At 48.5% G+C, this 27,099-nt stretch overlaps 2 protein-coding genes and 1 pseudogene across 2 annotated transcripts; all 3 read left to right on the top strand.

The window, feature by feature from the left end:
* Positions 1-2,053: 2,053 nt before the first annotated feature.
* On the top strand, positions 2,054-2,850 carry LOC149365427 (E3 SUMO-protein ligase PIAS4-A-like). Its single transcript, XM_089568691.1, has 2 exons — positions 2,054-2,218; positions 2,596-2,850. Exons 1-2 carry the CDS (start codon positions 2,054-2,056, stop codon positions 2,848-2,850), a joined length of 420 nt encoding a protein of 139 aa, XP_089424817.1.
* An 11,726-nt stretch (positions 2,851-14,576) lies between these two features.
* LOC149365426 (uncharacterized) lies at positions 14,577-21,104 on the top strand (annotated as a pseudogene).
* A 2,778-nt stretch (positions 21,105-23,882) lies between these two features.
* Positions 23,883-25,791, top strand: LOC149365425 (E3 SUMO-protein ligase PIAS2-like). The gene is made up of 2 exons (XM_089584420.1): positions 23,883-24,365; positions 25,239-25,791. The coding sequence occupies exons 1-2, from the start codon at positions 23,892-23,894 to the stop codon at positions 25,572-25,574; spliced, it is 810 nt and encodes a 269-aa protein (XP_089440546.1). The 5' UTR covers positions 23,883-23,891; the 3' UTR covers positions 25,575-25,791.
* The last annotated feature ends 1,308 nt before the right edge of the window (positions 25,792-27,099 follow it).

The following is a 27,099-nucleotide window of genomic DNA, read 5'->3' as shown; positions in this document are numbered from 1 at the left end:
TTTGGAACTGCGGTTCTTTAAACTACTCTCAAAAGGTTGTGCTGAGGCTGGCAAGTACTGCAGTGGTGCTCACTTGTTCCGGTGCATAACGTTCGTGCCTGCTAAACACATTTACATGAACCTAATCGGAAACGTTTCATCGGAAGTGCTTTCTGGACGCGGCTTCTTTCCTAGATTAATGGGTTCGCCGTTGATGATTCTTCTGTACGGGTATGGATAACAAGTACTCAAGCGGGTCAGTAATTTTTTCTTCCTTTCCTTCTTCCTTTCTTTCCTTCTTTTCTCTTTTTCTTTCTTTTTTATTTCATTATTGATTTCATTGCTCGCAGCAGAGAAAAATGGATATTTCAGGGTAGAATATTTATGGGATACCTTTTGTATTTTATTTATTCCTCAAAGGAAACAAAAGCAGATCTATGTTCCTCGGCTATGAAACGAAATTCTGCTCATAAACTACGAGCCAGGCCAATGACGAACGGTTCTGGGAACCTTGGCGTCATTTCATGCTCACTGTTGCTAGCATCAGCCTCGCGTCCTTTATCTTGCAGCGCCATTGTGCTTGACGAAAATATAGAAGGCTATAGCTCAACTACCCCCCCCCCCCCCCCCCCCTCGCAAAGTGCGCCGAACCAGAAACCTTATCGGTATTGAACGCTAACTCCCGCACCCTCCGATTAACCGAGATATAAGGAAGTTTTTCCGTCACGAAAATATCTAACCAGCAGGCCAGTCGCAGATTGGAAGATAAGTATTACTTGTGTTTTTTTTTCTGAGCTACAAAAGCATCTGATCCCGCCGAAGGAATTTCTTTTTCGAAAGATAAGCCACTGTAGTCAAATACAACTCAAGAACGCAGCGGCGAGTGCAACTCAAAGGAGGCCTTCCAGCCAGTGACATCAACCGATTGTCATGACGTTGTGGTGACAGACGGTCGACGCCATTTGCTGGACCTTCGAGGCGCATTCGCCGCTGTGTTCTTGACTTGTATCCGACTAGAGCCCATTGAATGATTGTACGTTTGTTTTTAGGGCACCCCCGCCTCCAGCATAGCACATATTTCCAAAAAGCGCACAAACTTTTGTGACAGTATCTTAATAATCACCCGCTCTGATTTCTCGTGGTTTGGGGGTGTTAGCACGGCGTGTGGTAAGGTGCTGTCAAGTAACAAAATGCGACCGTTCGCGGCGCTGCCTTCGGCAGCATTTTTGTAGTGGTGAAGCCTACATGCTTCGGCGAACACTATAAAACATTAGGATGGCACAGGCACTTTCAGACTTCTTATTTGTCAGCACCCTTTTTTGTGGACCGAAAGAAAATGGCGCCTTGGAGCAAGTTTAAACCCCCCAATAGGCACAATATATACAGCGTCAAACCGCGGGATGAGGCCGCGCCCTGTTTGGTGTCCTGTCTGATTACCTGGCCATGCTTTACAGCACTGCTAGAACCAGTCCTCGTACTATTGGTAAATGAATCATTTTATTTCTTTGCTGCTGACCATAAACGAACTCACTTATGACTCGGCTCATTTCAAAGCAGCCGGCCTTTTATACTGGTCATACTGGTGAACGTCTTATCCCGGAGGAGTTATAGCTAAGGTTCCTAAGTGCGCTGTCTATCCTCGCTGCTAAAGCCTGAAGTCACTGCCGGACATTACGCGTTCTAATTACGCTGTTCAGTACCATTGACAGAACATTTTCTTTCAGCTAGGTGAAAGACACTGGGACGTCCCGTTCTCGAAGCCATCAGCATGATTCCGGACCAACCATTCTACCTCACAGTAAATGAGGTACGGCTGAGCAAAGTCGACCCGAAAGAGTACCCTGGCTTCGATTCCGGCAGCGGGATATTCTCGATGACCACGGCGAACCGCTCCAAGTCGAGGATGATTTTAATGCACTTCGACGTAAAGTCTCACAGGGCCGCTCTCTTTGGTCAAACGGTAAGCGTGAGCGTCAACGGCAAGGTTTATCATGGCCTGCCGTACACTACGGTCAACTTGACAGAGCTCCTCTCCAGCTCTGACCAAAACCAGCTCGCCATTTGGAGCGAATACATGCCGAGTGACATCACCGTCCACGTCGACGAAGTGAAGAAGGTGACGGAAGACGAGCTGCGCCGCTGGACCAGCGACAGCTCCCCCTACGTGCACACTCTGGAACACATGCTGGATCTCGTTCGATTTCAGCGGAGAGCCAACGCCCCTGCGTACCGGTTTGAGGTGCGACATCACCCCTATATACAGCGGAATAAATTTTTCCTCGGTGCATGACCCGCAGAAAAAAATTGCGGCAGCTTGCGGATGTCGGGTGTATAGGATAGAGCGGGACATGCTTCGTTTTTCTCCGAGACGCCGCGTTCATTGTTCGAGATGTCTTCCAAGGATGATTGGCAATTTTTTTTCCACTTCTATGCTACCTAGAAATTTGCCTTCATATACTACTTCACAGTTTGAGTCGGGGGGGCATCAGTAAAAAGATTATATAAGCATGCTCGGAGTGATTATTCGCGTGATCCCATCAGTAAATTGCGCTGTCCGTACGCAACATTGAGTGCTTGCAGAGGGCTACGCTGATGCTTACTGCTTGTCGCATGCAGGCATCTTTACTCTGTGAGCTGACGAAGAACAAGATAGGGGTCCCCGGCCGTGGACTCCACTGCCACCATGTGCAGTGCTTCGATGTGTTCGCCTACCTCGATCAAAACGAGAGGACACTGTATCCGAGCTGGAGCTGCCCCGTGTGCGGCATGCAAGTCCTCATTCACGAGATCCGCGTGGACCGTTTCCTCCTGGAGGTCCTGAGAGTCAGCCCCGCAGACGCCACCAGCATGGCTTTCGCACTGTATAGGTAGGCTAGTATACGGTGACTGCAGACGATACCTACATCGTTCTCGACGGTGACAGCTTAAGGAACTCCAAGCCCCCCCCCCCCCCTGAGACGCGACCACTAGCTGGGGCCTCCACCCTCATTGTTACGTTAGTTCAGGGGTTCGTTAGCTACAGGGTGTGTCTCTTTCGCTGGCGGAAATGTAGTCTCGATTAGACTTAACAAAAAAAAAACCGTAGTTAAAAGCCTTGCGTCGCCAACAGACGGCATGGCGGCGCTAGTGCGCGTACTGGAACTAGCCTATTGTATTTTCAGGCATACAGGAAGAGCATTAGGGATACCTGACGTTAAACAACAGTCGCTTCAACCAAACAGGCGTTAGAAAGAAACTGACGGATGTGATAGGAACTTCTCCCTGCTTAGCGACTAACACATCTTTGGATTACAGACGAAGCGAGATTTTGTAGTCAAAACACGCAAGTAGCGGCTAGACTTAACGCAAATTCTGCTCTTGAGGGTCAATCGTTTTCTTGTGCAGAGTGGGCTTCGATTGTTGTTTGGTAACGCTAATTTTCGGAATTTATACATTATGCGCCATTGACGAGAATTATTTCATGCTCTTAGCTTCGGACTCTGTTTTGACATTTTATCTAAATTTCTTTGGGCTTGAAAGTGTGCAATAAATGCTGATGGTATTGCCTCCATATTTTGTGTTCAGTTTTATATGGGGATGCTTGTTTTTTTTTTAACAGCAGTCGGCGCACAACCGATCGGCGCACATTGGCTGCGAGGAGCCGCCTTGGTTTTTTTAGATTTGACAAGCTTCTTCGCGAAGAATCGTCATCGCGCAAAACAGATTCTATGACTATCGGGGTAGTTCGTGCCGATGCATGTGGGTTTGGAAAACTGAGCGCGAGCATTGCAGTTCAGAGGTGGGAACGACTACAAGCGCAACTTCATGCTGACAACTTGCTGCGCAGCAGCTGAGTCAGCACACGCGGTGAGGACATATCTGCGCAGCCGTGACAATGCCAGTGCTTGTCCCAACTATCTTCCTGAATTAAGATCACATAAGCGATAGGTTGTCACAGACTGGTGATTTTATTCAATGTCAATCAGGGGAATCAAGGGCTGCAGCGCTTCTTGCTTGTATATGGCTATTACTAACGACTGGTAATTAAGGCGGAAACTTGGGCTAGTTGGAAAGCGTTTGGAATCATATTTGCTAGCGCTTAGTGAACACACGGGACAAGAACACAAATACACAGGACAGACGCCAGTCTTCAACTGCCGTTTATTCGAAAAACAATCAATATATGACATCTCAAAATAGCTGAACTCACACATGCGCAGTAGCAACGCCACGCCTCAGGAACATCGGTTTGGTTTGGTTTATGGGGTTTAACGTCCCAAAGCGACTAAGGCTATGAGAGACGCCGTAGTGGAGGGCTCCGGAAATTTCGACCACCTGGGGTTCTTTAACGTGCACTGACATCGCCCAGTACACGGGCCTCTAGAATTTCTCCTCCAAAGAAATTCAACCGCCGCGGCCGGGATCGAACCCGCGTCTTTCGCGTCAGCAGCCGAGCACCATAACCACTGAGCCACCGCGGCGGGTCAGGAACATCATTTATTTATTTATTTATTTATTTACCATCAAGGCCTAGGAGGCATTACAGAGGGGGTGGGTACAGGGGTTGCACAAAATTTCAACAAAGCAATTTGGAAAAAAAAAGAGAAAGCACACGCGTACAGGCACTCCTTCTTGGGCAGCACTGTTGCCTGCAGTATTTGGAAATAAATAAAAACTGAAACATATGTTGCAGGGCTTAAGAAAAGAAACAAAATGCTCCAGACACAGCAAACAAGTGACAAGAAAAAACATGAAATAAGCAGGCTAGACAGTCAAAAAAATTTTTAGCGCGTCTTTGAATGCCACAGGATCTTGAATATAGGCAATGGAGGGGGGAAGGTGGTTCCAGTCCGTTATAGTTTTTGGCAAGCAAGAGTCAGAAAACAGATTTGTACGGCAGTGTGGGGCGCGAACTTTATATGTGTGATCGACACGCGTTGATAGGTAAGTAGGTTCAGAAAAGAGTTCACTTTTAAGTAAAGGGTTATTGAAATAAATTTTATGAAACAGGCACAAACGGGAGATCTTCCTTCGAATGTGCAAGTTCGGTATTCCTAGTTGTGATTTCATTAAGGAAACACTTGCAGTACGGGCATAATTAGACAGAATGAAGCGCACTGATCGATTTTGGATTGCTTCGATGTCGTCGGTTAGTGTCGAAAGAGCTGGGTCCCATATTGCGGAGGCATATTCTAGTTTCGGTCGAATTAATGTTTGATATAATATTACTTTGAGATGATTTGGTGCTTGAGAAAAGTTCCTACGCAGATAACCGAGAGTGCGATTAGCATTGCTGGTAATATATTTCACATGAACATGCCATGAAAAGTTGTTAGTTATGTAAACACCCAGATATTTGTAAGATGTGACATTTTCGAGAGCTATGCAGTTAACTCTGTAGCTGTAAGGTATAGGCAGGTTGGTACGACGGGATATTGTCATGATTTTGCATTTACTAGCATTTAAAGTCATAAGCCAATCGTTACACCAGTGTGAGATCGCGTCAAGGTCGGACTGCAGGAGTATGTTATCATTAGCGTTTGTGATTTCACGAAAAAGAACACAGTCATCGGCATAAAGCTTTATGGATGAGGAAACACAGTCAGGAAGGTCATTAATATATATTGACAGATATATTGACAGATATATATATTGACAGATTAACAGACGGGGTGCTGACGCATTTGGAACCTTCACTATATCAATGCACATAGCTTCAAAAATTTCACGTTCCGCTTGGGTTTTCATTGCACCTAGAATGATTGTTTCTGGAAAGATTGGTGTGCAAGGTACAGGGTCAGGGTCACCAGGGTACCGTTCGATAAAACAGCGTTTGCAGTGCGCAGCGAGATCGTGAACGGCGAGGTAAGGAAGCCAGTGTGCACTACACGAACCACCAAAAGAAGTTCGTTCCATGCAAAGTCGGTGTTGTCTACAAAATCCCGCTCACTTGTGGCAAGGAATATATTGGGCAATCAGGAAAATGCATAAATGAACGACTGAGAGAGCACCACTTCGCAACGGAATCCATATCGGCGGGGGGGGGGGGGGGGGGGGGGGGGGAATCTCGCTGCGCACTGCAAACGCTGTTTTATCGAACGGTACCCTGGTGACCCTGACCCTGTACCTTGCACACCAATCTTTCCAGAAACAATCATTCTAGGTGCAATGAAAACCCAAGCGGAACGTGAACTTTTTGAAGCTATGTGCATTGATAGTGAAGGTTCCAAATGCGTCAGCACCCCGTCTGTTATCTGTCAAAAAAAGAAATGATGTTCCTGAGGCGTGGCGTTGCTACTGCGCATGTGTGAGTTCAGCTATTTTGAGATGTAATATATTGATTGTTTTTCGAATAAACGGCAGTTGAAGACTAACGTCTGTCCTGTGTATTTGTGTTCTTGTCCCGTGTGTTCACTAAGCGCTAGCAAATATGATTACTAAGGACTGGCTACAAATCTCTAATTGCAACTAGGTGCTTAAGTCTGTCTTTATGAGAACAAAAATAATAACTGCGCAAAAAGGACGGGACAAGAGAAAGAGAACCACACGGGACAAACGCTGGTAGCCTGATAGTAAAAAAGTGATTAAAGTTTACTACTTAATACGGTTCACTTGTTTTCCGGTGCCTGTTAACGCAGGTAATACTATGCTGAAAAAACCATATCTTTATCTAAAAAATCTATTCTAGATAATTACTTTCTTCCTTGAAACACCCTGCCCCAGGAAGAGTATGAGGGATCTAGAATGTAAAGTCGAGAGTGACCTATTCTGCTAATATAGGAATTAACCCATTACGCTATCACGTCATACCCTTAGAACGGAGCTGAAGTGTGCCTTCCAATTTTTCTTTTAGAGAAATGTAGCCGCCCATGAGAGAAGCCACCCGTCTCTTCAGGTTTCAGGCATTACGTCTGGATGCCGTGCACGTGCACCAGAGGACGTCCGCCGTACAGCTGTCGTTGTAAAAATATGTGTTCACAATACACCCGTGTACAGCACCAGACAATGGTGAGCTACGTCTTTGGGTGGTAGGTGGAGGGTAGGGGTCCGATTCCGCCGTAAGCTTTGTAGCCAAGGTTGGCTCGCACATCAAGAGGGATGGCGCTAATTGTATGATATCTATAGGCGCTGCACAGCAAGACGCGCGTCCGAAAGTCAGCGGTAAAGCGGACACGCGCGGTCATGCGCCGCACGCTTGGCGCATGGCGGACCACCATACTCTCTGGACACCTTTCGGTCCTCACTGCAGAGCAAGATCCGAGCCAAAGGCGGCTTCAGCATGCGTGCTTTTCGCGCGCTCTTACGAGGCAGTCGTACGGAACAGCGCGGATGCAAGCACCTGCAGCTCGTATCAGCCCTAGGCACAACTGCTCTCACACCGACCGCTGTCCGCAGCCATAGAGTGCCTTGTACAAAGGAACCTATGTCACGAGTATTGGCAGGCCGAGCCGCTGTACAGAGTACTGGGACGTCTTACTGGCGTTCCCAATCTAGGTTCACTGCGAACCAAAGTCTCTGCCTATAGGCAGAGACTTTGAGACTATATACCGTCAATCACCGCCTCTGCCTCATCGTATGTGGCGGTTACACTCTCAGCTCTCGATGGCGGGAAGGAAAAAAACCTCACCACTTTCCCCAGAGTGGCCTGCTATCGGTCTCCTCCAGAGTCAGGGCCCTCCCCGTGCCTTGGACCGTGCCACGAAGTGGTACGTTCCCCGTTGGCCGGTGACCAAGGGGAGTGCAAGATGCAACGCTTTTTTTGTTACTCGGAGCAGCTTACCGAGACTACTAGCAACCAATGCGCATGCGCAAACGACCCTGATGGGTCCATCGAAAGTCAACTTGAGTGCACCTTGCTCTTCGGAGCTGTCTGCGCATGGTCATGGGCAGCTGACGTTTATGGTACGCGGTAGCGCTGGCAGTAATGCTATGCTAAGATTCTGTACACAGCAGCTACTGCAGAGAGCACACACGTGGAAAGTACTGCTCAATATGGTGTCATGGAAACGAATAAGTTTATTTATTTACTTATTTATTTATTTACAGATACAGCCAATCCCATCTGGGATTATTGCAGGAAGGGCACATATAAAGAAGGCGCTGCGGTCACTGAGGGCTGACGACAACCCTCCCGCAGTGCCCTCTGGAAAACGCATTCGCGCTCCCCATTGGCGCTTATCTATGCTCTTGGACAAATAGTAACGTAGCAACGTAATAGCAATAGTAATAGCAACGACGGCCCTTTCCGTGTACTCGAAAGAACACCGAAGTTCTTCATCGTGGACCTTCATGGGCACACTGACACCATTTCCATCGACCGCTTAAAGCCAGCCTTCACAGAAGACGCCCCGTCCACAGGGCCTCCGTGTGTGGTTTCTATGCCCCAACCACCCACCTGCCCTCCTCCGCCATCTTTCCCTGCTACCCCTCAGCAGCGGAAGGTATCGTTCAGGCTCCCAGCTTCACCGGACTCCTTCACTAGCGGGGGGGGAGGGGGTGATATGTTTTGCCGAGCTAGTAGCGTGTCCCACCAGGCATCGGGTCCAGGAGCACCGCCGCAGTGCCGAAGGAGGAAGGTAACGTGGGCCGGAGACGGGGAGTAGGGGAAGTGAAGGAAAAGCTGTATTTACATATTTACATGATTATTTACAAAAATGACAAACAAGGTAAAAACTGAGAAGTCTCAGGGAAACGTTGAGGGAATCGCTCAGGGAGTCGCTCCGGGAATGGCTCCGGGAAAGGCTGCTCGATGAACGTGTCGAGCGCTTTAAATAGAACCTCCCGAGATCTTCCCGCCTTTTCCAACCAATCGTAGGGACTTCGTCCGGGTGCTCCAAGGTCGTTCACCGCTTCGTCGTCTTCCTCGGCTGAGGCCCCTGGATACTCGGAAGTCGCCCGTCAGGCCAGGTGGATTCCATATCTTGTTTCGAGGAAACGCGAAGGGCGAACACCTGCAGCGTCGTCACCTCGCTTCATCCGCTGAGGCACTTGAATACTCAGAAGTGTCCAGAAGTGCGTGTTGACGGGCTAGTCGTTTCCGGCCAGGTGGATTCCATATCTTGTTCCAAGGAAATGGCCCAAAGGCGAACACCTGAAGCGTCGTCGCCCCGCTGTTGACAAGAGAGCGAGGCCCGGTTGAATGGCAGAGGCTCGTCTCCCCAGGTGGCAGCAGGCGTTTCAGTCATTGTTACCCTGGCAGATGCACACACAAAGTCGCAGGGTCAATACTGCTGCGTTGGGTGTCGACTAAGGGGAACTCCGGAAAACACGTCGTGGCAGTTAGGCAGATGTGGTGGTACCAGGAATCCAGGAGTTGAATACGTCCCTCGTGGTCGCTTCCACCTGTCATGAGGTTGCATGGGAGCGCGTGCATGAAAAAGGACCCCTTTCGCAGAATCACGCACTGCATCTGGGCATGGCCTAAGTGGAGACAGGTGTGACGGGAACACACAAAGAGAGTTAGAGGGGGGGGGGGGGGGGTAGAAACACAACAGGGGCCTACTGTAGCAGTAGCAGCGGCCTCACGCGGTAGGAACAGAACCAGCTGCCGATGACGTTGACGACGAAGTTCCGCCGAATGGAACTCGACTCTCGTGCCAGTGGCACGCGCCTCTCTTCGGCACGCCATCTTACATTCTAACACTCCGGCCAGTAAACCAATCACTTCTTTCATCGTGCCGGCCTCATACTTTTCGGGTGCAACAAACCTGCCATTTGGTCAATGTATGGTGACCTGCGCCTCTCCACTCACGCGCTCTCTTTGTGTTCCTAGTTGGGGTGAGAACACAGTGCGAACACGAGGAATAAGTCGGTACAGGTTCCCTCCAGTGGAAGGCACCATTGTACCCTATCGACATGTGCCCTTAAAACTGAGGCAACCGTCTTGAGTTCAGGCTTGCGCAGATTAAGATGAATACCTCCCTCCATTTCTAAAGAGATTACAATGGAGGGCGACTGACTGATCTTCCCTCACGCTTACCAGTCTTGTGGGTAGAGGAGGAAGTGAAAAAGCAGTCTGTGAACGCGGGCTCTTGGTTGGAAAACATCTCCCTGGAAGTGAACTTTCCGGCAATTTTGAAAGTTCTGGACCATTTGCGAAAGTCTGCAAGTCAGTTTTCACGTAAGGCTTGTTTTCCGACAAAAACGTATCCTTCCAGACAACACCCTTTTATTCTCTATGGAAACGAGAAGTTCCTCCTTCCGGCCTTCCGAGTAAACTCAGGATGTCTCCAGCTGAAGATTGCTCAGTGACAGCTGTCGAAAGAGTACAATATAGAAAACGGGATAGCGGTCGCTCCCACTGCACCAGCGCCACTTCTCCCCTGCTGGTCATTTTGGCGTTCCTGTCCGGGCACGTCGCGGGCGGAGCGCATTGAGCCAGCAGCCTGTCGACTGGAACGCGCGTGCTGCTCGCGGAGCTGGCACTCTCTCTTTCATTGTGAGCACGGGCCTTCCTGCTCGCGGGCGCACAAAGGTGTTGTTGCCGCTCGCTATGAATTCCGCGACGTTCTAAGAATGGAGAAACTTGTGTCTGGGGCTGTCACAATAGTTCTCTGAACATCGACGGCCAAGGACTGCCCGTGGAATTCTACAGATTTCCTGGAGATGTCCTACATTCTTGGGGGGAAAAATAATATTGGAAAATTGTAACGTACAGTAACGGAAATATTGAAGGTAATAGTCCACCCTTTCTATATGCAGCAAAATCTTGAATATTTTTCATCGCTCGTATCGAGCAGTTGACGATAGGAAAAACGTTAATACGAAAAAAAAAATGCAAGCCTATCGATGGGAGATTGCTATAGTGAAATCTTCCAGTATATGGAAAAAAATGTGTTCATACACTTTTTCCTATTAAAAAATGTTTTTGTCCGGAATTGTTGGGTATGAAATGGATCAGAACGAGAAACGGCAGGCCCCGATAACTGCTATGTGCAGGGTGAAGTAAGCTTCTTCCTGTTGCTAAACACGTTTGGCATATTGCACGCGTAATATTATTTCTGAGCAGTTTATGCTGTAATTCACTAAGCATGCAGTGTTTAGTAAAGCTCGCGCTAACGAAACTCATTTCTTTTGCCATTTTTTATTTTGGAGACTGACAACAGTTAGCGGCATTATGCAGACGCGTGTGAGGCAAGGTCAGTGATCGCCTCAATGTTCCGACTTGTGACGTCTGGCTCAATTTTCGAAGTTGCTTTACATGTAAAAAATTTCTAAAAACAAAAATAATCAAAATGTTTGCTTGCACATGAATGAGCGTTTGCATATGAGTGATGGCTCTGCAAATAAATTGTTTTGGGGATGCGCGTGCGCTGTAATCGGCATTAAAATAAATATACCAACCGCTTATCTCTATTGTAGCGATTGACCAAACTAGAGCATTTTTTCTCTTTGCCGTATATAGCAAGAAGCTGGTAGGCGCATTTCGTGAGTGTTTTCGTTTTTCTCCTCAGCCTCGCGTGTCGCCTTAAGGCCACTTTATTTTAAGTTAAAATAAAAATTATTTCCATTATTCAGCGAAACACGTAACAAAATCCTTATTATTTAGCCAACAAACCTGCATGCACCTAACTGCTCAGCCACCCAACGAAATTAAGCATCTTGCGAAGATGCCCGCGCCAAAAAAAAATGGTATTTACCTCGAATTCCACGTCTAAATGACCTCGTCATTTACTTGCGATACACATTTCGCCGTTACGGTACCGGCTTTTTCGTCAACAGTCTGCTTCACGTAGTGGGCCTGATCCACTAGCAGTTCATTTTTCAAGTTTGCGCAGCGAAAAAAAAAAATTCACTGTAACCTACATCTCAGAGCGTACTGCCGCGACAGAAAGAAATGCGAACAGCGCAGTGCCTAGGCGCTCCGCTGTTGGAATTTATTTTCGGCACGCTTATACTTGGCTCGCAACACAAATACGCTAGAGACATCCGTGATACAATAATGTACCACTCTAGCGTCTTTTTGTTACTACCGAGATAAAAACGCATTGAAGATAAATTCCGACTGCGCAGCGCGTGGGCGCCGTACTGTCCGCATTTTTTTCTAGCGCCCCTGTACATTTTGCTAATCCTCTGAAGCTCGTCAGCGTTCAAGCACGAGGGAAAAAGCTCGCGACTGCACAAAGAGATTTGCAGGTTGGCCAACACGTGCAAAGTACGTGCAGAACTGGCTTTTTTTCAGGAGAAAGTGCGCTGCTCGCTCAGCTACTCAGTGGGAGGGGAGACCGGTTTGCCCGGACAAAAGTGCGGAGTCGGCCGGAGAGGGCGCTTTTCAGTGGCGTCCGCAGCGCCCCCCCTGCGAAGCTGCGGGCAGGAAATGGAGGGAAGTAGGTCTCTGTTCCCCTCCCGGAAGGATTGGCTGTTGACTGGAGTCGTCTTATGCAGCATTCATGTGACTGCAGCTAATCACATCTCCATTTTCCGCTCCCTCCAGTGGGACCACTTGAGCCAAGCATGGCTCTGCTTTGCGCGTTGGATTCGTGGAAGTCGTCAGTGGAAGTGTTCGGGAAGGTTCTGTGAAGGCCGTTGGAGACGAAGATATGTTTGCTGTGAAGTGCTGACGTTAGCCGCTGGTCTCGGATCTGTCTGAGCGCCAGAATTATCGCGGCTTTCCTCTCCTTATAACCTCCGCCCAGTCATTTCCTTACATCTGCAACCACAGTCGCAGATAGCTAATACATCTTTATCGCAAGATTACTCGCCCGTTTATCGAACCTCCTTTTTTTCCATCGTTCACGTCCTCGCTGGGCTTTGAGGACGAAGTTGAAAAGCGACCGACAGTGAACCGAAGTCATTCCCACGGCTGACAGCACTGGAAATTTTCCTCCGGCGTTGCATGTGAAGCCAGTCTTGGAAGTCGGCGGCTTCAACGTTTCAATTTCAGGTAAGTAGTGCATTTGGCATGGCTCGTTTTTTCCTTTTCCTCGGAAGTGAAATTTCATGCTGGATCCCGCATTGTGTGCAAAACTGTTTCTCCGCTAGGAGCACTTTATCTTTCTGTTCTTCAACAGAAGGCGTATATTTCATGGACTCCGTCGTATGTCATTATTGCACAGTACTGAAGAGCGCCTGAAAACAGGGATGTGAGTTGTTTTGCACATATTCACTGAAGTCTCCGTGCTCGAGGCAGTGTTTAATCATTTTCCTGGCCATGTATATGCACGGAACTGCCACAGGCACACCCCGCAGCAAAACATTCGTGCCCGCCAGACAAGCTATTCTAAATGTTTCATTTAAACTGGATTTTGGACAGGGCTTAATTCTGCATACTAAAGAATTTTGTGCGTCTTTAGAGAAAGCACTGACAACTCAATGGTTCTTTGGACTTTTGCACTTGGCTGAATGAAGAATATCAGATAAAATTAAAATGTCACTCATCTCAGCTATAAATAAAACTAAATGGGGGGGGGGGGGGGTGCAAAATAAATGAGCTAGTTCAAATAGAGTTGTAAGTGCGGCGAGTGTTTGTCTCCCTTTTTCATCGTTCTGTTAGTCTGCGCAAGTCGCTTAAAGAGTCCGTGACCAAGATTTGGGTATTTTAAATAAACAACCTTATTACGTAGATTGGGCCTCTATTATAGTATGTGTCAAACACTATAGCCATGCACGCCCTAAGGAGTGAAAATTTAAACCAAAGCCGTTTTGCGTTTCCTTCCGACTAAACCGACTTCCTTATCCTCTACGCTGGCCTGAGTGTTGGCCATGACGTCTGGCGCAGCGAATGGCATTCCATTAGGTATAACTGAAACAGCGCAAGGCCTAAGAAGAGAGCAGAGGAAATGAGGAAACGGACAACACTATGCTTTCCTCTGCTCTCTTCTTAGGCTTTGGGCCCTGCGCTGTTTCAATTATATCATGCATAACCAACTCACCCATCAGTTCGTGCTTTCAGGCACTCCATTGGTTCATGATCCTTACTGACGGGTGCAGGGTGGGAGTAGCCATCGCGTTAACGTACGTCCTACGAGGTCGCGCCTTTCGTTTTCGCACACACACATACAAAGACAAAAACAAGATTTTTAGCTCCGTGCCGTTCATATGGCCTTCACCTCGTTCATAATTTTTCGTTTAAAGTATTGACGGGCGAACCGTCTGCACAGAAAACTACTCTACAATACCACTGCTCTCGCGCGCGTCTGTGGCACTCCCTGCTCTCTGCACTGTAACGTTGGTATTGAGATTTTGTGCGAACAGTGACTAACAGTGCGCCTGATGAAGATGGTGGTGGGTTGTGGCTGTTCTCTTTGTATCTGGCGAACTCGTCTTACATATCGTAGCAATCCTAGCCGTTTGTGGTAAGCAATTTCCCGAGTGAGTTGCTCGATGTCGCTCGCACATCAGCCATATCTACTGGTTGAAAACAAACGCAGAAAGGGACAAGGGCATTTGTCCTCGGCCCTAGTGACTAGGGTGCCTCGATGCACGTGGGAGCACGTGGCCTCGATGCCAGCGCCGCCGTCCAGGGTGGTGACACGCTTTGGCATGCGCCGCGCCGCCGTCTTCTCCGCGCTCGCCATCTTGGGGCAAGTCGCTTTTCGTGCCGCTGGTGTGGAGGGTTCGAAGCTGTGTTTTGCGCTGTATTCTGAGCTGATGAACTGCTTTAAGTCACGCAAAATAGCATGCCAGGGTGTTGTGTTCCATTGTGTGCCGGCTCGGCGAAAAAAGGAGCGCGATGTTTTCGTTTTCCACGGGATGAGGGACGGAGAAAAATATGGGAGGCGAAAGTGAAGCGTGAGAACTGGAAGGCGAATGACAACGCGAAGATCTGCGAGATAAGCCACAATGTCTGTGCTGTTTTTATGCATCATTAAAACTTATTTTTTGGCTATGTTCATATAGATAATGGAAAAAAATTTAGCGCGAACAGACACAGACCACGAGGAAGATGACACACACACACGCACACACACACAAGCGCTTGTGTTTGTGTGCCGTATTTCTCGTGGTCGTTGTTTGCGCTAAAGCTTTTAGATCTTTTTCTAAATGTCGCTCACAGTTATGTGCACACCGCTTCGCCCATCCGCTTGTAAGCACTGACTTTGTGCTGTTTGAATGTATGTTTTTGCCTTGTTCACCAATCTCGCACTGTGCGCAACAGGAATTTTTTAGTGCCTTCAAAGCTGCAGCTCGAAGCCTAGTTAGAAACGTGAGTACAGCACGTGTTGCATCGCATTGCCTGGCATCGGAAGTAGCGCGCTTTGTTTTTGAGGCGGAACATTTTGAATTACCAGTTATGTGAAGGCTTACAAGCTAAATATATTGCCACGCGCCTAACGCGCCGCGCGGCCTCCGCGCTGAATCGAAGACGACGACGAAGCGGCGGTGGCCTCTCGCGGCGCGCTTGTTCTGTTTTGGTGTCGTGGAAGCTGGCTCTATAATTAAAAGAAGGCTCCCAGTCTTGGGTTCTTGCCGACGCCTACCTTCGCGGCTCTTCTGGTCGTGACAATATGAATCATTGCGTCTTTTCACTTTCAGTGAGCTACACTCAACTTCCGTATCATTCACGGAGTATCTCACGATGATCTTTACTCTCTCGCGATCGCACATTTTTTTTGTTCAGAGCCGCGGTGAAAACACGTGTAGCAGGTGGAGCCCGGTATTTGTCGAAGGAATGCGCCATTGCACTCTTTCAACAGCTGCCCATCACACTCGATCTTGAAAGCTGGCAGCAGCCGTCGAGGCTTCCGGTTCACGCAGATTAAGGAGCATTCCCCTATCTCCTTTTCAAAAAAGTATATAGACATTTCCAAAGAGGGCTCCCTGGGCTCTGCCATATTGTTCCCTGGACTGCAGTGGGCACCTCGCGCTAGCACGGTGGAAGCGGCGAAACGCCTCCTCTCTGGACTGCTGGAAACCGGTTCCGCCGCCGCTTCCACCGTGCTAGCGCGAGGTGCCCACTGCAGTCCAGGAACAATATGGCAGCGCCCAGGGAGTCCTTTTTGGAAAGGCGTATAATAGAGGCTGACGGGTGAACCTCCCACGTGCTACCTACCCACTATTGTGGCCAGAGTAGGAAGTGAAAATGCAGTCTATGAACAGGGAGCTTTGGTTGCAAAAACCTGCCTAGAGTCAGCCGTCCTGGAATTTTGGAAGTGGTCTTTTCGCAAGTGCTAAATTCTGCGCAGCACAAATAATAGGCCCCATCACCTTCCTTTTATCAAATTATTCACGGGAATAATTTTTCGAGGTATTTGCGATTGGCAAAGAACGCAATAGTTAGGCCCTCGCGAAAATTTAGTCGTTTACAGTATATGAAGAAACTTCTATTGTGAACTGGCCGTCGCGTTAAGAAAGCGGTAGCGAGGAAGCAAGGTGCGCAGTACAGAAGTTCATCCCGAATACAGGGGCCGAATCCACGAAAAAGTTCGCTTTGGAACGCGTTCGCTTTCTCTCTTGCCACCTCGCTCCATTGGTCGTGTGTCGTCACCGCTGGCAGTGACGTCACTTCAGGGAGGCGGGAACACGGATTTTGTTTACGTCACGAGACATGTCAATCAAGTGAAAGAACGCGTTCGGTCGCTGTGTGCGGAACTCTGAAAGTGGCGTTCGCTTCAGCGAGAGGAGAGACATGCCGGTACCTCCCGCCGCCCCGCTGTTGTTCGCGGTGCTCAGCGAATGTGATCGGCGGCCCCGGCGGTCGCGCGTGCATGACAATCCTTTCGACATGCCTGACGATGCTTTCCGAAGGCACTTCAGGCTGTCGAAGCTACTTGTACGCCAGCTATGCGAAGAGCTCAAACCCCACCTTGGACCAACGAGGAAAAGTGCGCTCACAACAGAGCGCAAAGTACTCTGCGCCCTACGGTTCTTCGCTACCGGGGCCTTCCAGGCGGCAGTCGGGAGCGAGGCAACTATATGGCTCCCGCATTCGTCTGTGAGCCGTACGATTTTGGCCGTCGCTCAGGCAATCGTGCGTGTCGGCACGGTGAAAAACTGGGTGTTGTTTCCTTCGACTCCCGAGGAGAAGTCCCGCGCCAAGGCAGTGTTTTTGGACCGTGGTCTCATCCCCGGCGTCGTCGGGTGCGTCGAGTTCGCACGAAGGCTTCACCATGTAGGTATGTTCCTCCATGAACTCAACGAGCACTTCACGCTGGCGCATCGAGACGTGCGGGCCCAGGTGACAACCTTTGTGCGTTGACATGACGACTAATGAAAATGTCAAGGTGACAAGTGCTGACACGTGAAAACACTCCCGCGCAAGTTCAAAATGCCTATCGTCCCTCTCGCGAACACAAAATAAAACAACACAATTGAGAGCGCCCTCTTGGGAACGCAAAAGAAAAACCAATCAAGAAGCATTTAAACCGTCTCAAAATAAAATCTATGCTTATTTTATAGGCTCTGAGTAATAAATTTGCAGTATTGTGCCAAACGCATTCATTTAGAGGTTAAAAACGCAAAGAAGTTAGCATATGGCCCCTTAAAAATACAAGCAACCGAGATGGGACCGCCCAACAAAGCCGATTGGCTGTTGCCTGCCCCGTTGTCCTCCCGCAGTGTTCCTTCCACCGTTCTCCCGCCGATGTCAACGTCAAAATGGCGTCACGGCAAAGCGAACGCGTTCCAAAGCGAACTCTTTCGTGGATTCGGCCCCAGCTCTTTCTTCTCCATGTAATGACACATCGCGAGGCGAAGTGCACCGTTGTCAAACGCGCAAATACCGGTCCGAGGTTAAGCCAAATTTAAGTGAAGTTAAATTTGCCCGTCCGACACCCGAATTAGTGCTGTCGCTTGGTTGGCGTCCACAGAAATACTTCGTGATCCAGTGCTTGTAATATCGCACCGCTTCCTTAACGCTTTTTTATTATCTCATTTGTTTGCGTGCACACGACCAGAGGCGCGAAAGGACAGTTTCATCGTCTCTCTCATTTTAGCGCCACTTCGAGGAAGATCAGTTTGAGGGCAACAGAATGGATGGACGGCGGCTGCTCAAGTCTACGGCTGTCCCGACGTTGTTTGATTTTAGATGTAAGTGTTTGCCCACATTTGGCTTGCTAGCCTAGTATCCGCATCAAATAATCTGAGGAGCACTAGAGCCTTGGATATGTTAGGTATACTGATGAATTAATTTCTTGCGTGAACAGCTCAGCCGAAGCGAAGAAAGCCGCCTGCACCGCGGCTTTTTCCTGGTAGTTCTACACCCGACGCTACAAAAGGCTCTTCGCCAACCCCTGAGACGACACCTGACCAGGAAGAGACCCTAGCGATGCCTGAAAACACGAGTTAAGATTCAGGAGAACAAATCGACATTTTCTCGCTGTCCACAAGTGAGCTGCAAAAAGAGCTGCAAGACGAAAAAAGAAAACGCAGCCAGTTAGAAGAAAGTTTGTTGCAGGCAAACAAAAAGCTGAAAAAAGCTGCAAAAAGAACAAAGCAGCTCAAAGAAAACCTTACAACGTTGACTGCAAATTTGAGCTTCCTAAACCAGGACCAAAAGGCTGCCTTGGAAAAGAAAAACCGGAAGAATTGCTCCTGGGGTGCCAACACGATCAAGAAGGCGCTACAGCTTAAGTTTGCATGTGGTTCGGCCGGCTACGACTTTTTATTGGAACAAGGGCAGCCGCTTCCATCTCTGTGCCAGAGATTGCAACACTTAACCTTCCTACCTGGTGTGCTAACAGAAATTCTAACTTTAATGGAAGCCAAAGTGGCTGCAATATCTGAGATTGAAAGGGACTGCGTCCTTTTCCTAGATGAGCTGGAAATTCGGAGAGGTGTGGAGCTGGACCGTAGCAGTGACTGCTTTCTTGGCAAGATCACGCTCCCCGAAAGTGACCAGCCTGCCAACCATGCCCTTGTTTTCATGGTAGGTGGTTTGAATTAGTGCACTGCACGGGCTCGGGCCAGCCCGAAAGCCCGGGTCCGGCCCGGCCCGTGGGCCGGGCCGGGCCGGGCCGGGCCGGGACATGATTTGTTTTGCCGGGCCTGGGCCGGGCCCGGGCCTGAAGTTGCGGGCCCGATATGGGCTTGGGTCCATACAGAAACGGCTGGTGTCCGACTTTTCATTCACTATTGCAGAGTGAAGTACACAACTGCGGCATTGAAGCAGCGACACGGATGAGCTATGAGTTATAGTAGGCGGTGAGAAAAAAACGAAACTTTATTCATTGACTTATTTATTTCCTTATTTCCACGCTGCGGTGCAGTAAGAGTAAAATTCAACCGGCCTTAATTGGCTATTGATCGTGCGTCATCCCAAAACATACCTATACACAATTAGAAATGCATTCGGGAAGAACATATTAGTTTAGGACACTTATAGTCTTCAAACACACACCTAGAAATACTCAAGCCTTTTAACTTTTCGTTTCTGCTGAAAAGCGACCAGTTCGGCTATGAGTTCTACCTGTGAGATCGCGTTCAATAAAACAATATCATCCCACTATTTGCTAGGCAGCTTTAATGTTTATACTTTGCGGGCGGCAAAATACAACTGAATAAATTCATGAGGGAATTCAAAGTAGTCAGAAGAGGCGAGGCTTGGGCATGTTGGTATGACATACTTAAGGGAAATAAATAGCGCACAAGAGAAGACGGGACAAGCGAGGAGACACAGACAAGCGCTAAATAAATAGCGCTTTTCTGTGTCTCCTCGCTTGTCCCGTCTTCTCTTGTGCGCTATTTATTTCCCTTAAGTATGTTAGTCTGTCACGCGTGTATGCAGCCCTTTTTATTTGGGTCTCGGAACTTCCGAGTTTATCTTTGCGCACCTATACGAGATCACTGTCCAAAAGACGGGCCTGGCGAGCACTACTCTTCATCACTTCCTTCTGGGCTAAAAAGAACCAACTTTCTGGAAGACAAACTGTGGTTTCAGAACCTTTGTCGGTCAGTTTCTTATCTGTCTAGTAGCAGTCTACTTGCTCAGAGTGAGCAGCATACCTCAAGCGTTACTGTGAAACGGGGCAGGCCGGGCTGGGCTTCACTCCGGGATTCACGGGCAGGGCCGGGCTAGCCAGAGCGATAATTTAGCGGGCCCGGGCCGGGCCCGGGCTTGAAGCCGCGGGCCTGGGCCGGGCTCGGGCTTCAGGTCTCGGGCCTGGGCCGGGCTCGGGCCTCAGATTGAGGCCCGTGCAGTGCTCTAGTTTGAATACCAGATGGAAGCAAGTAATTGCCTACCACTACACAGGTGCGTTTGTCAGTGGAGATAAGCTCAAAGACTTTGTCTTTCATTTAATACAGTTGTGCACCCAGATATCATTGCGCGTGGTATGTGTCACTTGCGACATGGGTAGTTCAAATCGTTCCATGTGGAGGTCACTGAACCTGTCGAGTTCTCGCAGTTCTGTAACTGTTTGTTCTGTGCCACATCCATGTGTTTTATATTTCATGCCAGACCCTGCGCATGTGCTAAAAAATTTGAGAGGGCATTTGGTGCGAAAAGATGTGATGCATCTTAACAAGTTGCCCAGCAATGAAGTGTCGATTGCGCATGTGGAGGCTGTTCTAAAACTCGACGCAGACCAGTTGCAGGTCGCATCGAACTTGAGCAACATCCACATATCTAACGGTCATTTTACAAAAGTGAAGGTAGCGATAGCGGTTCAGCTGTTTCGTGAAGTCCCAGCAGCGATTAGATATTACATCGAAATCGGGAAGCTATCACCTGAAGCAGAAACAACTGCGTGGTTTTTTGGAGTAATTTTTAAATGGTTCACAATAATGACTGCTCGCCATCCCTCCGTCGCTCTCAGTTTGAAGAATGAGAATAAATATGAGGAAGCCATTGCACATCTCAAACTCACAATGGAAGTCATCGAAGGCTTGGGAATAGGAGTAAAAAAGTGTGGAAGCCAAGCCAGGCAGGGGTGCTCATGTCAACAACAGTAGTCCTGCAGCTGCACATCTTTCTGCTGAAAGAACGCCGGTACAGTTTTGTTTTGACTGGGAGGATGGTCCAAGATTGTTTGGAAAACCTTTTTTCGGTCATCAGAATGATTTCACCTGTGCCGAGCTCATACGACCTAAAAAATGCACTCAAGATTGTAACTTTCAGCCAGTTCCTCAAAGTTCCGAAAACTTCAGGCTACGACATCGATGACAGCACTTACCTGGTTGATTTTTTTTCGGCCGAAATCAAAGTTCAGCACGAAGCTGAAGTGCACGAAGGACCTTCAGCATGTGATGAAATTGAAGCAATAGAGTAATTGACAAGAGCTGAAATCGACATCGTCGCTCACCTGGCCGGGTTCTTGGTAAGGCCCCTTGCGCTTTCCGCAAGGTCCTGCGCCCCGTGCACACGAATGCTTCTTTCTGAAGAGGTACGAGAGGAGCATACCCTAGTGCAGTAGAAAGAATATAATGCTGGAGCCCGTAACCTTGTATATGGGAGCGAGCAAGTTCTTGACTTTGTTTCTTCGTGCGAAAGTCTCTTTAAAAACCTATCGGAACAAAAAGACATCTGTCGTTTGAAGAGTCCAATGAATTGCGCGGAACACCCAAATATTATGAACACACTGTTGGAGCGGTTTGTGACGATGCGCCTGCGCATTTACTTGAGTTGGCTAAGCCAGCCAGAAGAATCGGATGATGGGTACGGCAGCAAAACTGTCGCTGGCACAAACCTTGAATAAACTGTCTCCTCCTAGGCATGCAGCCAGAGGCAGCTTCAAGCGGTTGATGATTGTTTTGAGATAAAATATGTGTACATCATCGTGTGGCAGGAGTCAAAGTTTGGTCTACTCATCACGGATAATCTTTTTCTGCTGTGTCTATTTTACTGTCTACAATAGACGACTGCAATGCAAAATATTTTTGATATGCGTAGCTGACTAAAACTTCAACTAGTTGTTCATCTGCATCAAGAGACGCAGTTAAAGCCTTTTGCATGTCATGCACCTTATAAACTCCGTCATGTTCTGGCAGTACAAAAGGCATTGCTCTATAAAGCAGTCACTGCAGTTAAAATAACCGCTTTGAGCATCTGAGACGGCCAAAAAGTAAGTGTTGTCCTAGCTGCACAGTGGTCATTTGCTCTAAAAGCTGCGCTTGTAAGCAAACGCTAGCTCTTTTCTCATTTATATAACTAAGCAAAAAGTGCTAGCGAAAGCGCGTTCTAAAGAATACCGGCCGACGCTCCGTAGCCCCGCATTTCAGCGCTTGCCCCAAGATGGCGCCCACGAAGGTCGTGTTATAGTCGTGTCTCCACCCTGTACGGCGCAGCGCTGGCATCGAGGCACCCTACTAGTGCACCCACACAGTATTTCCAACTTCCTCCTTTCACTCCTCCGAACCACCACCACCTAGACGTCCGAACCCGTAGCCCGAACAACCCTCTCCCTACTGTACGAGTACAAAGGCCCTTCTCCTTCCCTTTCTTGCCTACAGCCTCTGCCTCATGAAAACCAGTCGACGCCTGGAGGGCCTTCTTTGAGGGCCTTCGCCACGGATAATACGCTGCACTGTCTCGCCAGTAATTGACAACTCTTATACAATTTTCCAACCGAAAACCCTTGTTCACAGAAAGCAATCTCGCATTCTTGTTCTAAAAGGAAAGGGGGAGATGCCCCTTTATTTGCATGAGCGGAAGGTTGTTGAAAGGACAGGGGTGCGAGCGGGTCGAGATAGTTACCCGTCAAGAGAATGCATCATTGTAAACCTTTCTATGATTACCCTTCGCACTCTATCTCAAAAGCTTGTGGTGACCGTCGGGGCTTCAGGTTCACCCAGATTAAGGGGCAGCCCCCCCCCCCCCCCCCCCCCTTCAACCTTTTCGAGGAAGGATACAGTGGAGGGCGACTGACTCATCTCCTCTCGCGCTAACCCCTTCAGTCGGCAGAGCAGGAAATGAAAACGCGGTCTGTGAACGAGGGTTTTTGATTGGAAGAAACCTTACTGTGAGTCAGCTTCCTGCAACTGTACAAGTTGTCCATTTAGGGTTCATACAGGGATGTCCATACAGGATGGCATACCACAGTATGCCATCCTGCTACAAGTAAAAGATGAAAGCTTGCCGCAACAGTGCCGACGGTGCACGTTGCGCTGGTCGCCACAGTTTTGAGGTGAGCCGCTTACATTCTTAAACCTGAGCCCCTATTGAGCCTCAACGGCTACCGCTCCATCTCAGCACTCGCGCCCTTTGATTCGCTAGAGACTGGCGGAAGCCATTACGCAGCGTACACTAATTATGTCGCCACCAGGCTGACTGGCGGTTAAGTTCTTCGCTTATGTTTGTCTTTTTTCTTCTCCATAGATTCCCTCCTAGTAATTTCACGTCGAATACGATACCAGACTTTTGCTTTCGCCTACTTTTAGATTGTTCCCAAGGCCATCGTCGTGCATATTTCGCGACTACAGCTTCTGGAACAGCAAGCAACCTTCGAAAGCACGCGGAAGTGATGGCTGTGCTTGTAGAGATATTCAGACGAGCTCCAGCGCAGATTTCTCGCCACTAAGGCTGTTCACTGTCTGAGAACGCAAGCTACAGGTCCGCGCCCTCTCATAAACACTAACGATGACGGAGTAATTTTTTTTCTTGCGGTTCACGATGAGCAGGCGGAGCAAGCCGAGCTGACAGCACACCTCTTCCAGCTGTTTACACCGATGGATCTCTCATCGGTAAACTCGGTGTGGCATTCTCCCGGTTTTTAAAATGGTATTTCGTACGGACCCTCCGCGTAAACTCAGTGCCGAAGAGTATACATAGTTTGCATGGACGTCATAGCGGCGTCATCTCTGGGTCCAGGAAGCACGGCGAAGCCTGGGCGTTCCCCAAATCCTCGTATCGTCAACCGGTTCCCGCGTACGTACTGCACAGGCTGGCCTGCACACCCATAGATGGCGCCATGATGTCACGTGAAAACTATCTACACACCTCAAACGGGCGGTTAGTCGAAGGTATATTCTTTTAACAATATGCGATACTCCTGGCACCGCTCCTTTCTTTTCAGGTAAAAGACAGCGGGACGTCCCCGTCTTTCGTCGCCGCTGTCGCCATGCTACCGGTCCAGCCGTTCTACTCCTCAGTAAAGAAGTTGCAACTGAATTCCGTCACCTCAACCCAGAGCCCTGACGTGGTTTCTTACTCTGGAAACTTCACAACGACCCTGGACAGTCGCTCCCATCGGACGCTGGTGCTCGCAGACTTTACGCTGAAATCGCAGAGCTCGGCTGTCAGTGGTCTCACGGCCACCGTGAGCGTCAATGACAAGGACTACCACGGCCTGCCGCTCACAATGGTCAACATATCACAGCTCCTCCACCGGCTCCCCGCAAATGACTTCGTCTTATGCTTCGAAGCCATCCCGTCGGACGTCACAGTGCACGTACACGAAGTAACGAAGATCTCCGAAGAGGAGCTGCTCTGGGGTATCGGCAGTGGAGCCCCGTACGCGTACAAACGGGAAGACACCTTGGCTTTAATCCAAGCCCATTTAGGGAGGGACCAGGTCAACACACAGGACTTACAGGTGATGGTGCGTCCCTATAGCCAAAATAAAACTTTTAGAAGCATAATAACAGCGAAAAAAACATCCTTGTAGTTTAGACATCAGCTATGCAGAATAGAAGGGTGCATGCCGTTTTTATCTCCGGCAGCCGGCCTTTACAACTCGGCAAAGCGTACACCTCAGCTGCCTCAACGGTGCATGCTCTCCTTCAGTTTTTGCATCAACATGCCGTAAGCAGAAATTTTCAGCCTCTCGTTATGCGCGATTTCATCACTTAAAGGACTATAGACACCAAATTTTTGCTTTCGTGTTTTCTTCTTTATGCGTTAGATATTGGTATACATGGAGCACCCCGCGGTATTCGTCTACGAACCTAAGTAATTTATAATTTGATCTCTTCTTCACGCTATTTCGTTTTCAACTGCCGAACGATGGCCGTGACATGTAGTCGATGTTTCGGTCACGTGACGAACGAAAAATCTGCGGTATATTGCTGATACGTCGTTGTTTGTCATTCCAGGTTTTTTGAAAGAGGCTGGTTTAAGTGTTGTATTGACCTAAAACTACGTATCACTTGCTATATTACTGTTTTTCTAGTATATCACGTGACCTAATCACCAACTACATGTCACAGCCATCGTTCGGTTGAAACCGAAACAGCACGAGAGAAGAAATTCAATGATAAATTATTTAGCGGTCGTACGCGAATGCCACGCGATTATCTATGTATTCTAATGTCTAACTCACCATTTAAAAGAAGAAAACACGCAATAAAATTCGGTGTCTATAGTCTAATTTTGGTTCTTCAGACAATATCAACCGTCTGTGCTTTCCGAAGCCGACCCATAGATTAAGCGATTGTTTTTGTCTATGTGTACCTCTTGTGGCGCGCAGGTGTCTCTAGACTGCCCGCTGGCGCAAAGGAGGATCCACGTCCCCTGCCGTGGAGTCCGATGCCGCCATGTGCAGAGTTTCGACGTGTACGCCTACCTCGGCTGCAACGAGGCTACTCTGAAGCCGTCCTGGTGCTGCCCTGTGTGCAGTGACCACGTTTTCGTCCAGGACATCCGCGTGGACCTGTTCACGCTGGACATTCTGCGTACGGCCGACTACTGCTTCAACGCCGTGGCCCTTGGACCCGATGGAAACTGGGTGCCGGTGATTTCGGACGACGACCGTAACCTTAGCGTCGGAGGAGACAACGCAGCGAAAGCAAAGGCCGCCCCGTGACATGCCGTAACATGCCCTCGACGTGCCCGCCACCTGGGGTGAATCGGACCAAACATTATCAGCTGACCCGTGTACTCGCGGTTTGCGGCTTAGCCTTCATTCTTTAGACCACTGTTAACTTCAGGGTCCATATCTCATCTTCCCCTGGCGAAAGGGCGCGTATTAGCCCCCTTTAGCTTGTTGGATTGAGATGCGAATAAACTCTTTGCAAACTGCAGTTGGTCACCTTGTTGCTGGATCTATGGAAAAGACACTGCATTTGTTACATTTTATATCCTTTGGGCAGCATCACTTGTCACTATTTTCCATGCTGCTTTAATTCAAAGTCAATGTGTCGTTCCAGTTGCGATACGAAGTAGGCTGTTTTTGTAGCGATCTTTAGATAATTAAAATGAAGGAAACTAAACATTCCTGCGCGGTCTGCGCGAATTTCACTGCACTTCTAGCTTTTGGCCGTATTTTGATACTTCAAGCCTATTGCCATTATTTTTCTGTGCACTTTTTATACTGTGGTTATTGTGGCATTCACGAGGTATTATTATTTTCTGCTCACCGCATGGGCGCGACTAGTTTGCGTATGTCTTCTGGACGGGAGACTCTTGGCTATGTGAGCGCGTTACCTCCAAAGTTCCGAGCTGTTTGTAATAAAGTGCGGCCGTCAGCTACAGCCATTCTGCTCTCGGGATTGCGAAGTGCGCATGTTGCGCCCGTTCATTTCGTTATGGGCATAAGTTCTCCAAACTTTGTGTACCACGGCGCTTCTCTAGTATCTGCATGTCGATGGCGGCACAGGCAACCGAACGATGCCTGTGACGTGTAGTTGGGGTTTAGGCAATTGCTGCACTAAAAAGGCTGAAATACACTTCAAGCCTCTTTTAAGAGCTGGAATGACAAAAAATGACCTATCGGCAATTATATAGCTAATTTTTCATGCCTCAAGTGACCTAAGAACCAACTACACGTCATAGCCATAATTTGGCTGATGAAACCAAAACCAAATCAGCACGAGAGAATAAATTCAGTTATGAATTATTTAGCGGTCGCAGGCAAGTACCACGGGGTGCTCCATATATACTAATGTCTAACGCATCATTTGAAAGAAGAAAATGCACAAGCAAAAGTTTGGTGTCTATTCTCATTTAAAAGGCTGGTGCTTGATTATTTCAAATAGACTTACTTTGGTCCGTCAATGTGACATCCCGTTGGGAAGTGACGCAAGTATTGGGCTTGGCTATAGTACTAGGTTTTCCATTGCCAAGAAACCAGTTTTCAGTTTGTCTCCAGTGGAATCGCAGCGATATGACAGAAAGCAAAGTGAGGCTTTGCGGTAAGAAAGTAAACTGATTTACTGAGAGAACACATATCTTTACATGTGTAACAGAAATCGCATCAGTTATTTTTAAGGAAGCACAGGCTGTTGGTTTTCTCAGATAAACTTCAGGGGACAGTTTTTAATTGTTTATATGCGCATGTGTTGGCAGAAGCAGGTGAGGGCACATTCCTCTGGTTTGCTACTACTGTGCCT

Source organism: Amblyomma mixtum, chromosome 1 (assembly GCF_055824585.1).
Source record: "Amblyomma mixtum isolate Tamu chromosome 1, ASM5582458v1, whole genome shotgun sequence".
Lineage (NCBI taxonomy): Eukaryota > Metazoa > Arthropoda > Arachnida > Ixodida > Ixodidae > Amblyomma > Amblyomma mixtum.
Note: the sequence above shows the minus strand (reverse complement) of the source record. Positions and strands in the feature narration are given on the sequence as shown.

What these genes read in the sequence shown, in the direction of transcription:
- LOC149365427 (XM_089568691.1), top strand. Translation starts at nt 2,054, where the DNA reads ATGCCGAGTGACATCACCGTCCACGTCGACGAAGTGAAGAAGGTGACG. An exon ending in CCCCTGCGTACCGGTTTGAG is followed by an intron (nt 2,219 to 2,595) that starts GTGCGACATCAC and finishes TGTCGCATGCAG; the next exon opens with GCATCTTTACTCTGTGAGCT.
- LOC149365425 (XM_089584420.1), top strand. Translation starts at nt 23,892, where the DNA reads ATGCTACCGGTCCAGCCGTTCTACTCCTCAGTAAAGAAGTTGCAACTG. An exon ending in TCAACACACAGGACTTACAG is followed by an intron (nt 24,366 to 25,238) that starts GTGATGGTGCGT and finishes TGTGGCGCGCAG; the next exon opens with GTGTCTCTAGACTGCCCGCT.